The 14,063-nt window shown below is 72.5% G+C and overlaps 3 protein-coding genes across 9 annotated transcripts; 2 read left to right on the top strand and 1 right to left on the bottom strand.

Annotated features, from left to right (window-relative positions):
- Positions 1-109: 109 nt before the first annotated feature.
- RTKN (rhotekin) lies at positions 110-8,848 on the bottom strand. Of its 7 annotated transcripts, XM_069798094.1 has the most exons (15): positions 8,542-8,848; positions 8,424-8,456; positions 7,891-7,915; positions 6,071-6,158; positions 4,311-4,510; positions 4,161-4,222; positions 3,878-3,931; positions 3,682-3,799; positions 3,288-3,512; positions 3,118-3,212; positions 2,713-2,819; positions 2,236-2,367; positions 1,991-2,156; positions 1,781-1,885; positions 110-1,010 (listed from the first exon to the last, which is right to left on the bottom strand). In XM_069798094.1, exons 1-15 carry the CDS (start codon positions 8,606-8,608, stop codon positions 655-657), a joined length of 1,833 nt encoding a protein of 610 aa, XP_069654195.1. In that variant the 5' UTR covers positions 8,609-8,848; the 3' UTR covers positions 110-654. The 7 variants fall into 7 exon arrangements, with proteins under 7 accessions (XP_069654195.1, XP_069654149.1, XP_069654139.1 ...); XM_069798075.1 differs by lacking the exons at positions 7,891-7,915; positions 8,424-8,456; positions 8,542-8,848 and adding exons at positions 1,408-1,516; positions 7,551-7,602 and having other exon boundaries at positions 873-1,010; positions 6,071-6,325; XM_069798048.1 differs by lacking the exons at positions 7,891-7,915; positions 8,424-8,456; positions 8,542-8,848 and adding an exon at positions 7,551-7,602 and having other exon boundaries at positions 2,236-2,364; positions 6,071-6,325.
- A 313-nt stretch (positions 8,849-9,161) lies between these two features.
- On the top strand, positions 9,162-11,243 carry INO80B (INO80 complex subunit B). Its single transcript, XM_069798107.1, is given in 6 exon segments — positions 9,162-9,286; positions 9,431-9,549; positions 9,551-9,633; positions 9,803-9,921; positions 10,186-10,367; positions 10,592-11,243. Coding segments are annotated over 6 exon segments (1,014 nt in total). The 5' UTR covers positions 9,162-9,240; the 3' UTR covers positions 11,057-11,243.
- A 523-nt stretch (positions 11,244-11,766) lies between these two features.
- Positions 11,767-13,903, top strand: WBP1 (WW domain binding protein 1). Its single transcript, XM_069798131.1, has 4 exons — positions 11,767-12,016; positions 12,155-12,257; positions 12,352-12,513; positions 12,671-13,903. The coding sequence occupies exons 1-4, from the start codon at positions 11,948-11,950 to the stop codon at positions 13,327-13,329; spliced, it is 993 nt and encodes a 330-aa protein (XP_069654232.1). The 5' UTR covers positions 11,767-11,947; the 3' UTR covers positions 13,330-13,903.
- Positions 13,904-14,063: the final 160 nt, after the last annotated feature.

Raw genomic sequence — 14,063 nt, forward strand, 5'->3', positions numbered from 1 at the left:
GGGGAGCTGGTGCCCCCACCCCCCACCTCACTGGTGGCAGCACAGGGTGCGGGGGGGCACAGCCACCCCCCCCACTACCCCCAGCCACCCCCCAATCAGACACAGCAGCTGTTAAATAAATTTTAATGCATATTAATGAGGTGGCAGCTTTGGGTCCCTGGCCTGGAGGGGCCAGGGCTGGTCCCTGCCAGGGGACTCTGCCCCCGCCTCCCAGGAGGGGCAGCCCCCAGGGTTAGAGGTGAGGGAAAGTGGAGCTGGGGGGAGTCTCTGCACGCCCCCCCACCCGGGGTTAGACCCACACCCACGGTACATGGGGGTTTGCCCTGAGCACCCCCCCGCCGGGGGGACCCCAGCACCCACACTGCAATGGGAGGGGGTCAGCCCCCAGCACCCACACTGGGGGGGGAACAGCCCCCCCCAATTCTGGGGGGGGTCAGCCCTGAGGTCACCCTGCGATGGCGGTGTTGGCCCCCCCGCCCCCCCCAGCACAGGGTGGCACAAATTCCAGTTTCTCCCCAAGAAAAGAAGCTGGGAGCCCCTGACCCCCCCACCCCAGAGCACGACCCCCTGCAGTGTCACCCCTCCACAGCCACCCGGGGGGCTGGAGGGTGGGGGTCGTGCCCCCCCACCCCAGGGTCCTGCAGGTCCCCAGGCTCAGACCCGGGACTGGAGGGGGCTGGGGGGCGTGGGGGGGTTATGGTCCATGACTGGGCTGCTGCTGCCGCTGCTGGAGGAACCAGAGCTGGGAGGCGAGGGCCGTGGGGGGTGGGCTGCCTGCCGGGATCCTCGTCCCTTCAGGGTGCTGAGCTTGGCGTCGAGGGAGAGGGTGCGGGGACGGCCCCAGGGGCGGCGGGCAGGGGGGCTGGGGCTGCCCGCCCGGCCGGAGTGAGGGGCATGCGGGGGGGGCCCCTCAAAGAGGGAGACCCACGGGGGGGTCCCTGGCGCCCGTCCCCCCGCCCGCCGCGTCAGGATGTCCGTCACCGCCTCGATGTCGTCGGCCGGATCAATAGCTGTGGGGAAGAGCAGGGGGTCAGCCGGACTCCCCCCGGACCCCCGTCCTGCTCCTGCGCCATGGGGACGGGACCCGCCAACGGCCAGGACGGGGCGGCCCCATGGCAGAGATGTGCCCCGTGGCCGGTGGATGTGTCCCACGGCCGGGACGTGCACCGGAGCCAGGGCAGCCGGGACACGCTCTGTGGCAAAGGCGGCCGGGATTTGCCCCACGGCTGGAGTGGCTGGGACGTGCCGCACGGCTGGGACGTGGCCCGGGATGTGCCCTGTGGCTGGGACGCGCACCGGAGCCAGGGCAAGTGGGACGTGGCCAAGGTGGCCATCCCCAGGGCCGTCCCCAGCGGTGCCACGGGCCGTGGCACAGTGGGCTCACCCCGCCGGCCCCCCGCCCGTCACCTGTCGCTGTAATAGGAGGAAAGCAGAGCTCGGATCTCTGCCGAGACGGCGTTATCCTGCAGCAGGAGCCCTTCGCAGGCGGAGGGGGGCACGGCCGGGCCGGGCAGGGCTGGAGCCACCAGAGACGGGGGGACGGAGAGATGGGGGGGACACAGAGAGACAGCAGGGACAGAGGAAGGCAGGAGAGGACAGAGGAAGGCAGGAGTGGGGACACGGAGAGATGAGGGGGACAGAGAGGCAGTGGAGAAAACAGCGACATTAGGGAGATGCCAGGGCGGCGAGGACGGGGCCGCCTGGCGGAAGGTTAGCGGAGAGCAGAGAGGAGGGAGACAGAGGCAGACCCCCCCCAGTCCCCCCTGGCCCCAGCGCTCACCCATCTCGTGGTAGAGCGAGCCCTGCCGGGGCAGCATGGCGGGCGGCCGGCGCGGCGGCGGCACCTCGATCCTCATCAGCTCGTCACAGCACTGCTTCCACTGACCTGGGGGCACGGGGTGGGGGTCAGCGCCGCCGGGACCGGGTCCTGTTGGGTTGGGGGTCCCGCCGGGTTGGGGGGTCCCACCGCGCCTCCCCTGTCCGCGCTCACTCATGTCGTAGAAGTGCTGCCAGAAGGCTTCCATCCATCGCTGCGCCTCGGCCCGGCTCTCAGCCAGCAGCGTGTGGGTCACCTCCTCGCCGCCGTAGCGGTTGGTGACGGCCATGCCGTGGGGCTGCCCGCGCCCCTCCCGCTCCGTCGCGCGGATGCGGGTCTCCTGTGGTGGTGGCGGCGGCAGCCCTTAGACCCTGCAGCCCCCCATGGCCCCCATAGCCCCCCAGCCGCCCCGGCTGTACCTTGTTGACGGCGATGGTGAGTGCCGGCTCCAGCCCGGCCTCGGCCTCGCCGGGACTGCGGTAGCAGAGGAGGTCGGTGCCGCGCAGGATGCAGTACAGACGGGCCCCGCTCTGCGCCTCGGCCCCCGGCTGCTGCCGGTAGAGATGGCACCGTCAGCGCGGCGGGCACCGGCGGGCACCGTGCCACCCCAGCCCCCCGGGGTCATCCCCAGCCCTACCGGGACCCCCAGCCCCACCGTGCCCCATCCCCTGCCCGGTGCGGGGGGACAGAGGCGGCCCCCTCCCCAGCACAGGGATCCCTTATTCTCCATCCCCACCCCGGTCCAGAGCTCACCGGCAGGGACTGCTGAGACCCAGAGGGCTCGTGCCACCACCCGTCCCCGTCCTCCTCCCTGTCCTCATCCCGTCCCTGTCCCCATCCCTGTCCGTGTCCCCATCCCCATCCCTGTCCCATTCCCGTCCCCGTCCCGCGCTCACCTGCAGCCGGAGGAAGCCGCTCGTCACCGGGGCGGCCATGCAGCGGGGCTGGGCAGCCAGGCGGCAGCACATGCTGCCGTAGAGGGGCAGCCAGAAGGAGCTCTCCTCTGGGGGGGGGCACGCTCGCCTGGGGCGCCTGGGCACGGACCCCCCACCTGCACACACCCCACACCCCCCCCCAACCCTGCCGGGACCCCAGCCCCATCTCCCCACCAAACCCAGCCCCCGCCACACCAAGCCCCCAGACCCCTCTACCCACCATGCTGGGCCCCCAGACTCCTCTCCCCTCCAACCCACCCGGGACCCCCCAGACTCCTCTCCCCGCACTCCATCAGTCCCCAGACCCCTCCCTCCCCACCCTGCCAGGCCCCCAGCCCCATCGCCCGTGCCGTGCCGCACGCTCACCGTTGCTGGTGATGGCGAGGTCGTGGGTGCGGAAGCCGTCCTGCACCTCGGCCAGGGAGAGGACAGCATGTGCCAGCAGATGGAACTTGGGGCCCCTGGGGGGACGGCGGGTGAGGGGAGGGGGAGGATAAGGGGACACGGGGGGGGACAGTGGAGGGACAGGTACTCACGGCACGCTGGGGGCTGGCAGCAGGAGGGGGCTGGTGGCCCCATTACCCGGGGGGCTGCCGGGACCCCCGTCCATGGCGGCGCGCACCCGCTTGCCGGCAGAGCGTCCCAGGGAGGTGCTGAGGCGGGTGGCCAGCTTCCTGGGGGTGCTGCCCTGCGCCGCCCCCCCCGCCAGCCCTGCGCTGTACAGCTCCACCTTCAGCTCAAAGTCAGGTCCGGCCTCCGAGCTGGGGGGGGGGCACAAGATGAGCGGGGTGGCTATGGAGTGTGGGGGGGGGACACCCCTCCCTGCTCCACCGCCCACCCCGGGACCCTCCGTGCCACCCCACAGGCTGGGGGTCCCTCCCAGGGGGAGGTGGGAGAGGGCAGGGGTCCCCCCGGGGAGCACCCGCTCACAAGAGGACGGCGCTCTCGAAGCAGATGTCAGTGAGGGTCCGGTCCACCAGCACCATGGGGGTGTCGTGGATCTCCGCCCCGAGCTGCAGCAGGCAGAAGACGGCGCAGCGGTGCAGTTCTGGGGGGCGGCGGGGGGGTGTCAGGGCAGTGGTGGGGGTCAGGGCGGCGATGCTGCCCCCCCACACCCCCCACTCACCTCCCTTGTTCCTGAAGTACTCCGTGTCCTTCCACATCAGCGGGATGCGCAGGTCTGGGGTGGGAGGTGGGTGGGGAAGATGGGTGGTGAGGGGGGCTGAGCCCCCCCGGGACGGCCCCATGGGGACACTCGAGGGCCCCTCGGTGGCCGCCTGCACCCAGGACCCCCCCCACCAGCCCCCCACCACGGGAGTGTGCACGGTGCTGGGTGCACCCGCTCCACCCCGGAGGGAGGGAGATGGTGGGGGGCAGCCGGCAGAACCCCCGCTCCGCCGTCCCCGTACCTGACATGCAGACGGTGCCCCGGCAGGGCAGACGCTCATCCGCGGGGCCGGCATCCGAGGGGCTGCGGGGGGAAGCGGGGAGCAGGGTGGGAGCTGTGACGGCCGCCCCAGCAGCATCCCCCCTACACACACACACACGGGGATGCTCACCGCCTGGCCGTCCGCCGCAGCACCTGCACTTCCTTCCTGCGCTGCAGCTCGGCCATGTAGGCCAGGACGCGGCTGTTGCAGACCAGGAGGCTCTTGGCAGCCTCCAACGCCTGCTCCCGACGGCTGCAGGCAGCCAGCAGCTTGCAGGCCCCCTCCCGCAGCCGCAGCTCCCGCTCCATCTTCCGCTGGATCTCTGTGTCCTGGGGAGGAGGGGGGGAATGGGGCTGGGGGGGGGGGCTGCATGGACAGGGCTGGCAGGGGAGGGGGGGGGGGTGTCCCTCCCCCTGGGTCCAGATTGGGGCTGCCACATCCCCCCCGGGGGCCACGAAGCCACCTGGCCACCCCCAGGTCTGCACGGTTTGGGGGGGGGTCCCAGATGCGCACCCCTGGCTCAGCGCAGCTCAGGGGGCACCCCAAGTGCAGGAGGGGACACCGGGACCCCTACACAGCTCCGCTCCCACTGGTGGGGGCTGGTCCACCCACCCCAAACCAGCCTTCGCTGCAGCCACCAAATGAACACCCTGCGCCCCCCCGGAGCCACGCAGCCACTGGCTTCTGGGGGTCCCCCTCCCCGGCCACCCCACAGCCACCTGCTGGGGTCCCCATCCCACCACCCCAGAATGGCCCCTAGCCCTGGGGGCTGCAGCCCCACTGCCCCCCAACAGCCCACAGGGGAGTCGTGCACCCCACAGAGACAGCATGTACCCCACAGATGTGCCACGCGCCCCACAGATACATCATGCACCCTGTGGGGGAGCCATGCACCCCACAGATGTGCCACACACCCCACAGAGACAGCGTGTACCCCACGGCAGAGCCACACACCCCACGAATACATCATGTACCCCACGGGGGAACCACACACCCCACGGATACAGCATGTGCCCCACAGGGGAATGACACACCCCACAGATACACCATGTACCCCACGGCAGAACCACGCACCCCACAGATACATCACGTACCCCACAGGGGAACTGTGCACCCCACAGATACATCACATACCCCACGGGAGAACCATGCACCCCACGGATACATCACATACCCCACAGGGGAACCGTGCACCCCACAGATACATCGTGAACCTCCACGGGCGAACAGCATGCCCCACAAGTACACCATGCACCCCACGGATATGCCACGCACCCCACAGATTTGCCATGCATCCCCCAGACATGCCACGCGCCCCACGGATACATAGTGCACCCCACGGGGGAACCACGTGCCCCACGGATGCACCACATGCCCCACAGATTTGCCATGTGCCCCCCCAGACGTGTCACACTTCCCAGGTACCACAGACACCCCCAGCACAGGGACACACACACACACCGACCAGCTCCCCCCCCTCACTCCCCCCAGACCCCCAACTCACTGCCGGTACCGGTTGCTGCTCCATTCTGGTACCGGCTGCTGCCTGCACCCCCCGGTCTGCCTGCACCCCCCCGGGCCCCCTGCCCATGGAGCCGCAGTGACGTCACCGCCTGCTATAAATAACCCCGAGCAGCGGACAAGGGGGGGTGGCAGCAACCGGGAACTCTTGTTCCCCCCCCACCCTGCCAGGACCACCCCCCCATCATCCAGAGGACCCCCCTGGTGGGATATGGGGGGATGCTCCCCCCAAGGAGAGGATCGGTGGGGAGTGCTCTCTACCTTCCCGGGACCCCCTGGGATCTCCTGGAGCCCCAGACCCCAGGGAACCCAGGGTCCGGAGCTCCAGAGGGTCCCGGGGGGTCCCGGTGGGGGCCCCCAATTCCTACCTGGAGGCTAATGGCGATCTGTCGGATATAGAGCATGTTGAGATCTTCCAGGATACGCAGCTTCTCCTGCATCTGAAGGCGTTGCCCCCTCCCCGCCACCTCCATCGGGACCACCGGGACCCCCCCGGTTATTCTGGGGGGGCTGGGGGGGGTGGGGGGGGTTTCCCGCATCCACCCCGGCTCCCCACCCGTGGACCCCACTGCATCCAGCGCCGTCAGGAGTCGGCTCTTTCTGCCTCCCCCCCCCCACTACGGCTGCGGAGAGAAAAGGGCCCTTTCATCGCCCCCCTCCGAGTACCGGCTGCCCCCCCCCACCCCTTCCCCTCCCCTCCCCACCGGGCACCGGCCACCCCCTCCCGCCGAACAACCGGACACTGTGCGGGAAAGGGCAGCGGGGGCGGCTGGGGGGGCGGATGGGAAGGGGGGAAGGGGGAGAGGGGAATGGGGGGGGTGCAGGGAGGGGATAAGGGGTGCAGGGGATGGGCGACAGGATGGGGTGCAGGGGACAAGATGGGGTGCAGGGGAGGGGGTGCGTGGGCAGGACGGGGTGCAGGGTTCGGGGTGCAGAGGAGGGGGTGCAGGGGTGGGATAAGGGGTGCAGGGGTTGGGGGATGGGATGAGGTGTGGGGGACGGGAACAAGGGGTGCTGGGGTCAGGGTGCAGGGGGTGGGGTGCAGGGATGGGACAAGGGGTGCTGCGGATGGGGTGCAGGGACCGGACAGGGCTTGGGGGACGAAGGACAGGAGAAGGGGCGCAGGAGATGGGGTGCAGGGGACAAGATGGGGTGCAGGCACCGGTTGGGGTGTGGGGATGGGACAAGGGGAGGGAACGGGGGGACGGGATGGGACAGGGGCTGGGGGGGCTGGGGAAGGGGAGCAGGAGGGGGACGGGGTGCCGGGGATGGGGTGCAGGGACGGGACGGAGGGTGCAGGGGACGAGAAAAGGGGTGCTGGGAAGGGGGGGCAAGGGTTAGAGTTAGGGTGCGGGGATGGGACAGGGGGTGCAGGGGTTGGGGGACAGGGACAGGACAAGGGGTGCAGAGCGGGGGGTGCAGGGGAGGGGGGACAGCAGCCAGGACGGGGTGCAGGGGACAGGAGGGGGGGTGCGGGGATCGGGGTGCGAGGACGGGGGGCGGGCACAGGGATGGGAAGAGGGGTGCAGGGGTTGGGGTGCAGGACGAGGGGGTGCAGGGGTTGGGGTGCAGCAGGCGGGGGGGGGGGTCAGGACTGGGGGAGGCCGGCTCCGGTTCGAGCTGGGGGGGAGCCGGGCTGAGGAGCGGGAGGACGGATCGGGGTACGGGGAGGGAACGGGACACCGGTACCGGTACCGACACCGGCGGGGAAACGGGAGGCGAGGGAACGGGGTCCCGACACCGGGACAGCCCCCCCCCCGCGCCGAGCCGGTCCCGGTGCCGCCCGCCGCCCCCTACCGGCCCCGGTGGGCGCAGCAGCGCGTGTCCACCCCGCCCCCCCCCCGGTACCTTCCGCCGCTCCCGCTCCGCCGCTCCGCCGCGGCGCGCACAGGAAGGCGGCGGCGGCCGCCCGCCCCCGGCCCGCCCCCCCCAACCCCCCCCTCCCCGCCATTCCTCCGCCGGCTCCGCTTACAGGGGCCGCCCCCCGCCCGCCCCCGCACACGGCGGCTCCGGGATACCGGGGCCGGGGGTCCCCTGACGGGGGGATCCCCCCTCTGCGAGTGCGGCCGGTACTGGGCGACCGGGCCCCCCCGGGCGCATTGAGACCCCCCCCTCATGTGTGGCCGGTACCGGGCGACTGGTCCCCCCCAGGTGCATTCAGATCTAAACCCCCGAGTGCAGCCGGTACAGGGTCACCGGGCATTGAGACCCCCCTGCGCCTCGGGCCCGGTGGGGGGGTGGGCGAGAGTCCCGCTCCCCCAGCCCCGTCCTCTCCCTCGGCCTGGAGCCCCCCCGCCAGCAGAGCCCCCTCCCCGGGACCCCGCAGCCCACGAGGGGCACCGGCGCGGATCTGGCCCTCACGCGGTGTCGCCACGCGCCACGCCAGACCCCGGCCCTGCGGGGCTCCTGCCGAAGCCCCCGCCCCGGCACCCCACCGGACCCCAGAACCGGGGGCCCAGCCGGCACCCCCTGTCCGGGCAGCAGCAGGAGAGCCGGGGGGCGCTGGGACCGCAGTCCCGCCACGCCGCCCTGGCACGCTGCCGGTGGCGAGGGCGGCCATGCCGGGGGCACAGGCGATTCCCGCTCTGCCGGGGCGAGAGCCGGCCGGTGTGGCGGGAAATCCCGGCTGGGCCGGTGGCGGCCGGTGCTGCCGGCGTGACGGGCAGGACGAGGGCGACGGGTGCCAGGAGCGGGGGAGCGGCTGCCGACGCCCTGCCTGACCTCCTGCCTGCCGGCGCGGCCTGGGCGCCGGTGCTAGCGCCGGTGCCGGTGCCGTACCTGCACCGGTGCCGTACCTGCACGGAGTCGGCCAGGAGGCTGAGCCGGCAGCGGCCACGGCGGATCTCCATCTCCAGCGCTGAGCCGCGGGCCACCGTCACCCGGCTCCGCTGGTTGCGGCAGAACATCGTGCCGGTGCCGGTGCCGGTACCGGTGCCGTGGGAACGTTTCCTCGACTCCGAGCCCGGAGCAAACCCCTCCCCGGCCTTGCCGCACCTGGCACGGGGGCGGGACGCACCGGAGTGGCGGGAAGGAGGGGAGGGCACCGATCCCGGCCACCACCGACCGACCCGCACGGCTGCAAAGCTCCCCGGGGAGCACCGGGGTGACCGGCGGGAGCCGGGGCTGGTGCCGGAGCCGGTACCGGGCAGCTCCTGGCACGGGCAGGACAATGGTCCCAGTCAGAGCGGGCAGCTGTGGGGACGGGGGGGACGGGGGGGGCTGTGCACGTGCTAATTAACGCAGGGCCGCGCGGGCTGGGTGCGCACACGCGTGTGCACCGGCGGCGCGTGCCCACGGGCAGCCCTGCGGCGCGCGCTGCCCGGGCGGAAACCGCCGCCGCGGGCCCTTTGAGCCCGCGGGGGCGGTTTCCGCCCGGGCAGCGCTCCCCCACACCACCCCTTGCCCACTTCAAAGATGGCGGCGGCGGCGCCACACCCTCCCCTGCCCATACTGGCTGTGTTCCGCAGAGCCGGGCGGAAGTGGGTCCGCCCGGAATTGGTTCCCCCACACGGCGGGACACCAGCACCGGCGACGCCGGATGAGCAAGGCCTGGCGGCGCGGCAGGATGGAGGGCGGCGAGCACGGTGAGGGCTCCGGGTCCGGTCGGGGGGGCTGGGGCAGCCAGGGAACCGCGGCTACGGCCCCGCTTGTCATTCCCCACCGGGACCGGGGCGGGTGGCGGGTCCCCCGGGCCTGGCTAACGGCTGTGCTCCCCTCCCCCCCCGCAGGGGAAGAGGCCGAGGCGGGCGGTGGGCACGGTTCCCACAAGAAGAAGCACAAGAAGCACAAGAAGAAGCACAAGAAGAAGCACCACCACGAGGCGGTGGGGCCGCCCCCCCCCCCCCCCGGCCCCCGAGCCCGCCGCCGGCCTGCGCAAGCCCCAGCTCAAGCTCAAGATCAAGCTGGGGGGGCAGATCCTGGGCACCAAGAGGTGAGGGGGGCCGGGGGGGGGCCCGGCTGGTCTCCTCCCCCACCCCACAGGCACCGCGGTCCTCGCTTGGACGGGTGTCCCCACGTCCAACCCTTGCCGGGGTTGGGTCCCCCACGTCCCGGTTGGCCCAGCCCGGCCTCACCGGCTCCCCCGCGCTCTCTCTCCGCAGCGTGCCCACCTTCACGGTGGTCCCCGAGGCGCCGCGCTCACCCTCCCCGCTGATGGTGGTGGACGAAGAAGAGGAGCCCACGGAGGGGGTGCCCATCGAGCAGTACCGGGCCTGGCTGGGTGAGCCCCGGGGGTAGCGGCACCGATGCAGGGGGCAGGGGGCTGCGAGGGGGGGTTTGGCTGGAAGGGAGGATGGTGGGGAGCCTCGGAGGGCTGGGGCTGGAGGAGGAGCCTGCAGGGATGACCTGGTCCCCTCCGAGGGGGCAGGGACGGTTCCTGCGGGCTGGTCCTGCTGCCTGGGACAGCGTGAGTCACGCTGTCACAGCGTTGGGGGCAACAATCCCCCCTCCCGGTGACTCTTCTCCTCCCTGCTGCCTGGCCCAGATGAGGACAGCAACCTGGACCCCTCACCCCTGCCGGACCTGGACTCGGAAAGCTGCTTTCCCGCCCGCGAGGAGGAGGAGGAGGAGGAAGAGCGTTGGCTCGATGCCCTGGAGAAGGGTGAGCTAGATGACAACGGGGAGCTCAAGAAGGAAGTGGATGAGTCGCTGCTGACAGCCCGACAGGTGAGGGGTGGCCACAGAGCCGCCTGGGGCAGGGCTGAGGGGTGCAGCTCAGCCTGCCGGGGCTGTGGGGCTGGTGGCCCCAACACTGTGTTGGCTTGGCTGCCTGCTCAGGTGAGATGGGGTGCTGCGGAGGTCCCAGAACTGGTGGGGAGCCACATTGGAGCCCTCAGAGGGGCAGGGAGGGCCCTGTCTGGGGTTGTGACGGTGCCCCCATGCCCCCGCAGAAAGCCCTCCTGCACAAGCAGCAGAGCCAGCCGCTGCTGGAGCTGCCCATGGGCTACAAGGCGAAGGAGCTGACGGAGGAAATGCTGGTGAAGCGGGAGGAGCGGGCCCGCAAGCGGCGCCTGCAGGCGGCCAAGAAGGCAGAGGAGAACAAGAACCAGACCATCGAGCGCCTGACCAAGACCAACAAGGCCAAGGTGAAGACGCTGCGAGAGCGCAAGGCCAAGCAAGCCCCCTGCCCCGTCGTCCACTACTGCAACGCCACCGACCGCATCACCGTCTCCTTCCCGGCGGGCATGGCCCTGCCGCTGCTGCCCGCCCCGGCCCCCCCCGTGCCCCCCCCGGTCCTCTGTGGCGTCGCCGGCTGCTCCAACCATAAGCGTTACTCCTGCTCCCGCACCGGCCTGCCACTCTGCAGCCTGGCCTGCTACCGGAGGAATCTCCAGCTGCAGGAGGCCGCAGCATAGGCTGGGGAGAGCGGACACACACACCGGCCCCTCCGCCATGGACAGAAGGGGGGCCGGGGCTGTCGGGCAGCCCCAGTGGGGACTGAGGCGGGGGGGTCCCGGGGCAGTGACGGGGGTCCCGGGGCTGGTCCCACGGTGGTGCCGCCGCCCGGTGCCGCGGAGCTGATTAAAGGCTGTTGGAGAAGGAGCCGTGTGTGGGTCCGCCGGGCCAGGGGGAGACCCTGCCCCGCCCCCCCCCCCCGGGAGGGCTATGGGACAGTCCGACTTCCCCACCCCTGCACGGGCTGCGTTATGGTGCGGCTCGCCGATCCCGGGGGCGGGACAGCGGGAAGACCTCTGCCGCAGCGCTCATTGGCTGGGGCCGTGCCCGGCAGAGTGCAGCGGTGCTGGTTGGTCGGCCGCTCCGCCAATCACGCGCCAGGGTCGTGGCTGCGCCCCTTTGTCGGGCGTGGCGGCGCGCGGCGAGGCCGCCGTTGGCCTGCGCGCCCGTCAGTCACCGCCGGGTGGGTGGGGCTCCGCCTCCGGTTGGCGGCGGTGGCCGCCAATCCCGGCGGGGGTGGGGCTCGGTCCCTTTGTCTCTGTTGTTGGGCGTGAGGCGCGGGCAGACGGCGCCCGATTGGCAGGGGCAAGGCGGCGGCGGCGGCTCCGATTGGCTGGCGGCGGCGAGGCGGCGGCGGATTGGGCGGCGGCGGCGGCGTCAGGGGGCGGGAGCTTCGGCCCGGGCGTGATGGCGGCGGCGGAGGCTGCGGCCCGGGAGGCGGTGGCGGGCCGGGCGGCCGGGATGGCGGCGACGGCGGCGGCGACGGGGCAGCGGCTGCTGCTGCGGGCAGCGGGGGCCGGGGCCGGGGCGGCCGAGCCGGCGCGGGGCCGCGGCGGGCTGTAGGCGGCGCCATGGAGCGGCCCGGGAGCGGCGGCGCCGAGGGGGCCTGGGCCGCGCTGCTGGGCCGGCAGCACCAGCAGGTACGGCCGGGACCGGGACCGGGGCCTGGGCCGGGGCTGGGGGGGTGGCCCCGCTGCCGGCGGGCTGGGACGCGGACCCCTGGGGCCGGGGTGGCGGCCCCCTTCCCGGCCGGCGTGACGGTGTGGCTGTCCCCGCAGGCCCGGGAGTACTGCCCGGGGGTGAACAACCAGCCCTACGTGTGCGAGACCGGGCACTGCTGCGGGGAGACCGGCTGCTGCACCTACTACTATGAGCTGTGGTGTGAGTGCGGGCGGGGACTGCGGCCTCACTCCCTGCTGTGCGGGGTTGGGGGGGGGGCTTCGAGGGGAGGGTGACCCCGCTCTGCTCCCTGCAGGGTTCTGGCTCCTCTGGACCATCCTCATCCTCTTCAGCTGCTGCTGCGCCTACCGGCACCGCCGGGCCAAGCTGCGCCTGCAGCAGCAGCAGCGGCAGCGGGAGATCAACCTCATCGCCTACCACGGTGCCTGCAACTACCCCGCCTCCATGATGGACCTCAGTGAGTGAGGGGCCCCCCCGTGTGTGTCCCCCTCCCCGTGTCCCCCCTCCAGCCCCACGTCCCTCCCCCCAGGCTCCCTCTGGGGACGGGTCCCAGTGGCAGCCCGGGCCCTGGGGGGCCGCCCTGACCCACGCACTCCCCTGCTCCCCCCTCGCAGGGATGCTGGCTTCCTTCAAGCTGCCTGCCTATGAGGAGGTGGCCCACCGGCCCAGCACACCGCCGCCGCCATACAGCGCCATCCTGGCCCAGCTGAGCGGGCCCCGCGGCCGCCTGGGCTCCAGCAGCCTCACCCTCTCGCCCAGCTCAGAGAACTACACCAGCTGCTCCTGCGAGTCGAGCTGCGCCACGTCCCCCAGCAGCACCTCGCTCTCAGTGCAGGTGACAGACGAGACGGAACGTAGCCGGGCCAGCACGCCCAGCGAGGAGGGTGGCACCAGCAGCACCGGTACTGGCGCCAGCTGGGATCTGCCCCCCGAGGAGGCACCAGCCCGCGGGGCCCCGCACAAGCACGCCCTCTTCTCCTCCACCGTGGACTTCTTCGAGGCTGACTGCCACCCCTGCTCCGACATCGAGGAGGGCGAGGAAGAGGAGGGTGGCGCAGCCCAGGAGGAAGGCGGCAGCGGCGGCGAGCATTTCCGGCACCGGCGCCTGACGGGGGACTCAGGCATCGAGGTGGGGCGCTGCCAAGAGGAGGAGGAGGGCGAGGGCGAGGGCACCCACCTCCTGGGCAAGGCCGGCCCTGCGCCCCCCTCCCGCTGCGGGCTGCCGGGCCAGGGGGGCGGCGAGGGGCCCAGCTCGCCCGCCCTGCCCGTCTGAGCTGGCACCTGCTGGCTGCACCCTGCCCTCCCCGCTGCCTGCTCGCTTGCCTGGCCCTGTCCTGCTGCCTGCTCCCCCCCGTCCCCGCCTTGAGCAGCTGGGGGGGGAATGGACGCAGCAAGGGTGACTTCCCCCCCCCCTCCCCCGCTCAGAGGGTGCCCGGTGTGGGGTGGAGCAGGACAGGTGGCACTCCGGCGGGGGCTGCCTTCTCCCTCCTGCTCCCGGTGCTGCCCTGGGGTCTGGACTCTTAACACGGAGCCCCCGGTGGCCCCTCGCCCCAACTGACCCCCCCCCCCCACCCTGTGCCCCATCATGTCCAGTACCTCATGGGGCACAGCTGGGCCCCGAGGGGGTGGCCCCACTCTCGGCGTGGTCCCACCGGAGCCCCCTCCCCTCTGAACTGCTTCCAGGGGGCTGCAGCTGCTGGGGGCCCTGTGCCCACCCCATCCCGTCCCGGTGCTGCGGTGCCATGGGCCCTGGGGCCAGTGCCACTGCCGGGGGGAGGGGGCCCATCTCCGCCGGGGGCCAGGCGGTTCACGTAGCGTTCTCTCACCATTAAAGAGATGTGGAAGTACAGCAGCCCTGCGCCTGCTGGGGGACACTGTGGGGTGGGGGGAGCGGGCACCAGGGCTGAGCTGGGCCCCCCCAACTCCACAGCAAGGGGGCATGGCCCCCCGCCCTGGCCCGGGGGGTGCTGCCCCAGCCTGGTGGCAGGCTGGGGAGGGGAGGAAGGG

The sequence above is a fragment of the Haliaeetus albicilla genome, chromosome 1, assembly GCF_947461875.1.
Source record: "Haliaeetus albicilla chromosome 1, bHalAlb1.1, whole genome shotgun sequence".
Taxonomy (NCBI): domain Eukaryota; kingdom Metazoa; phylum Chordata; class Aves; order Accipitriformes; family Accipitridae; genus Haliaeetus; species Haliaeetus albicilla.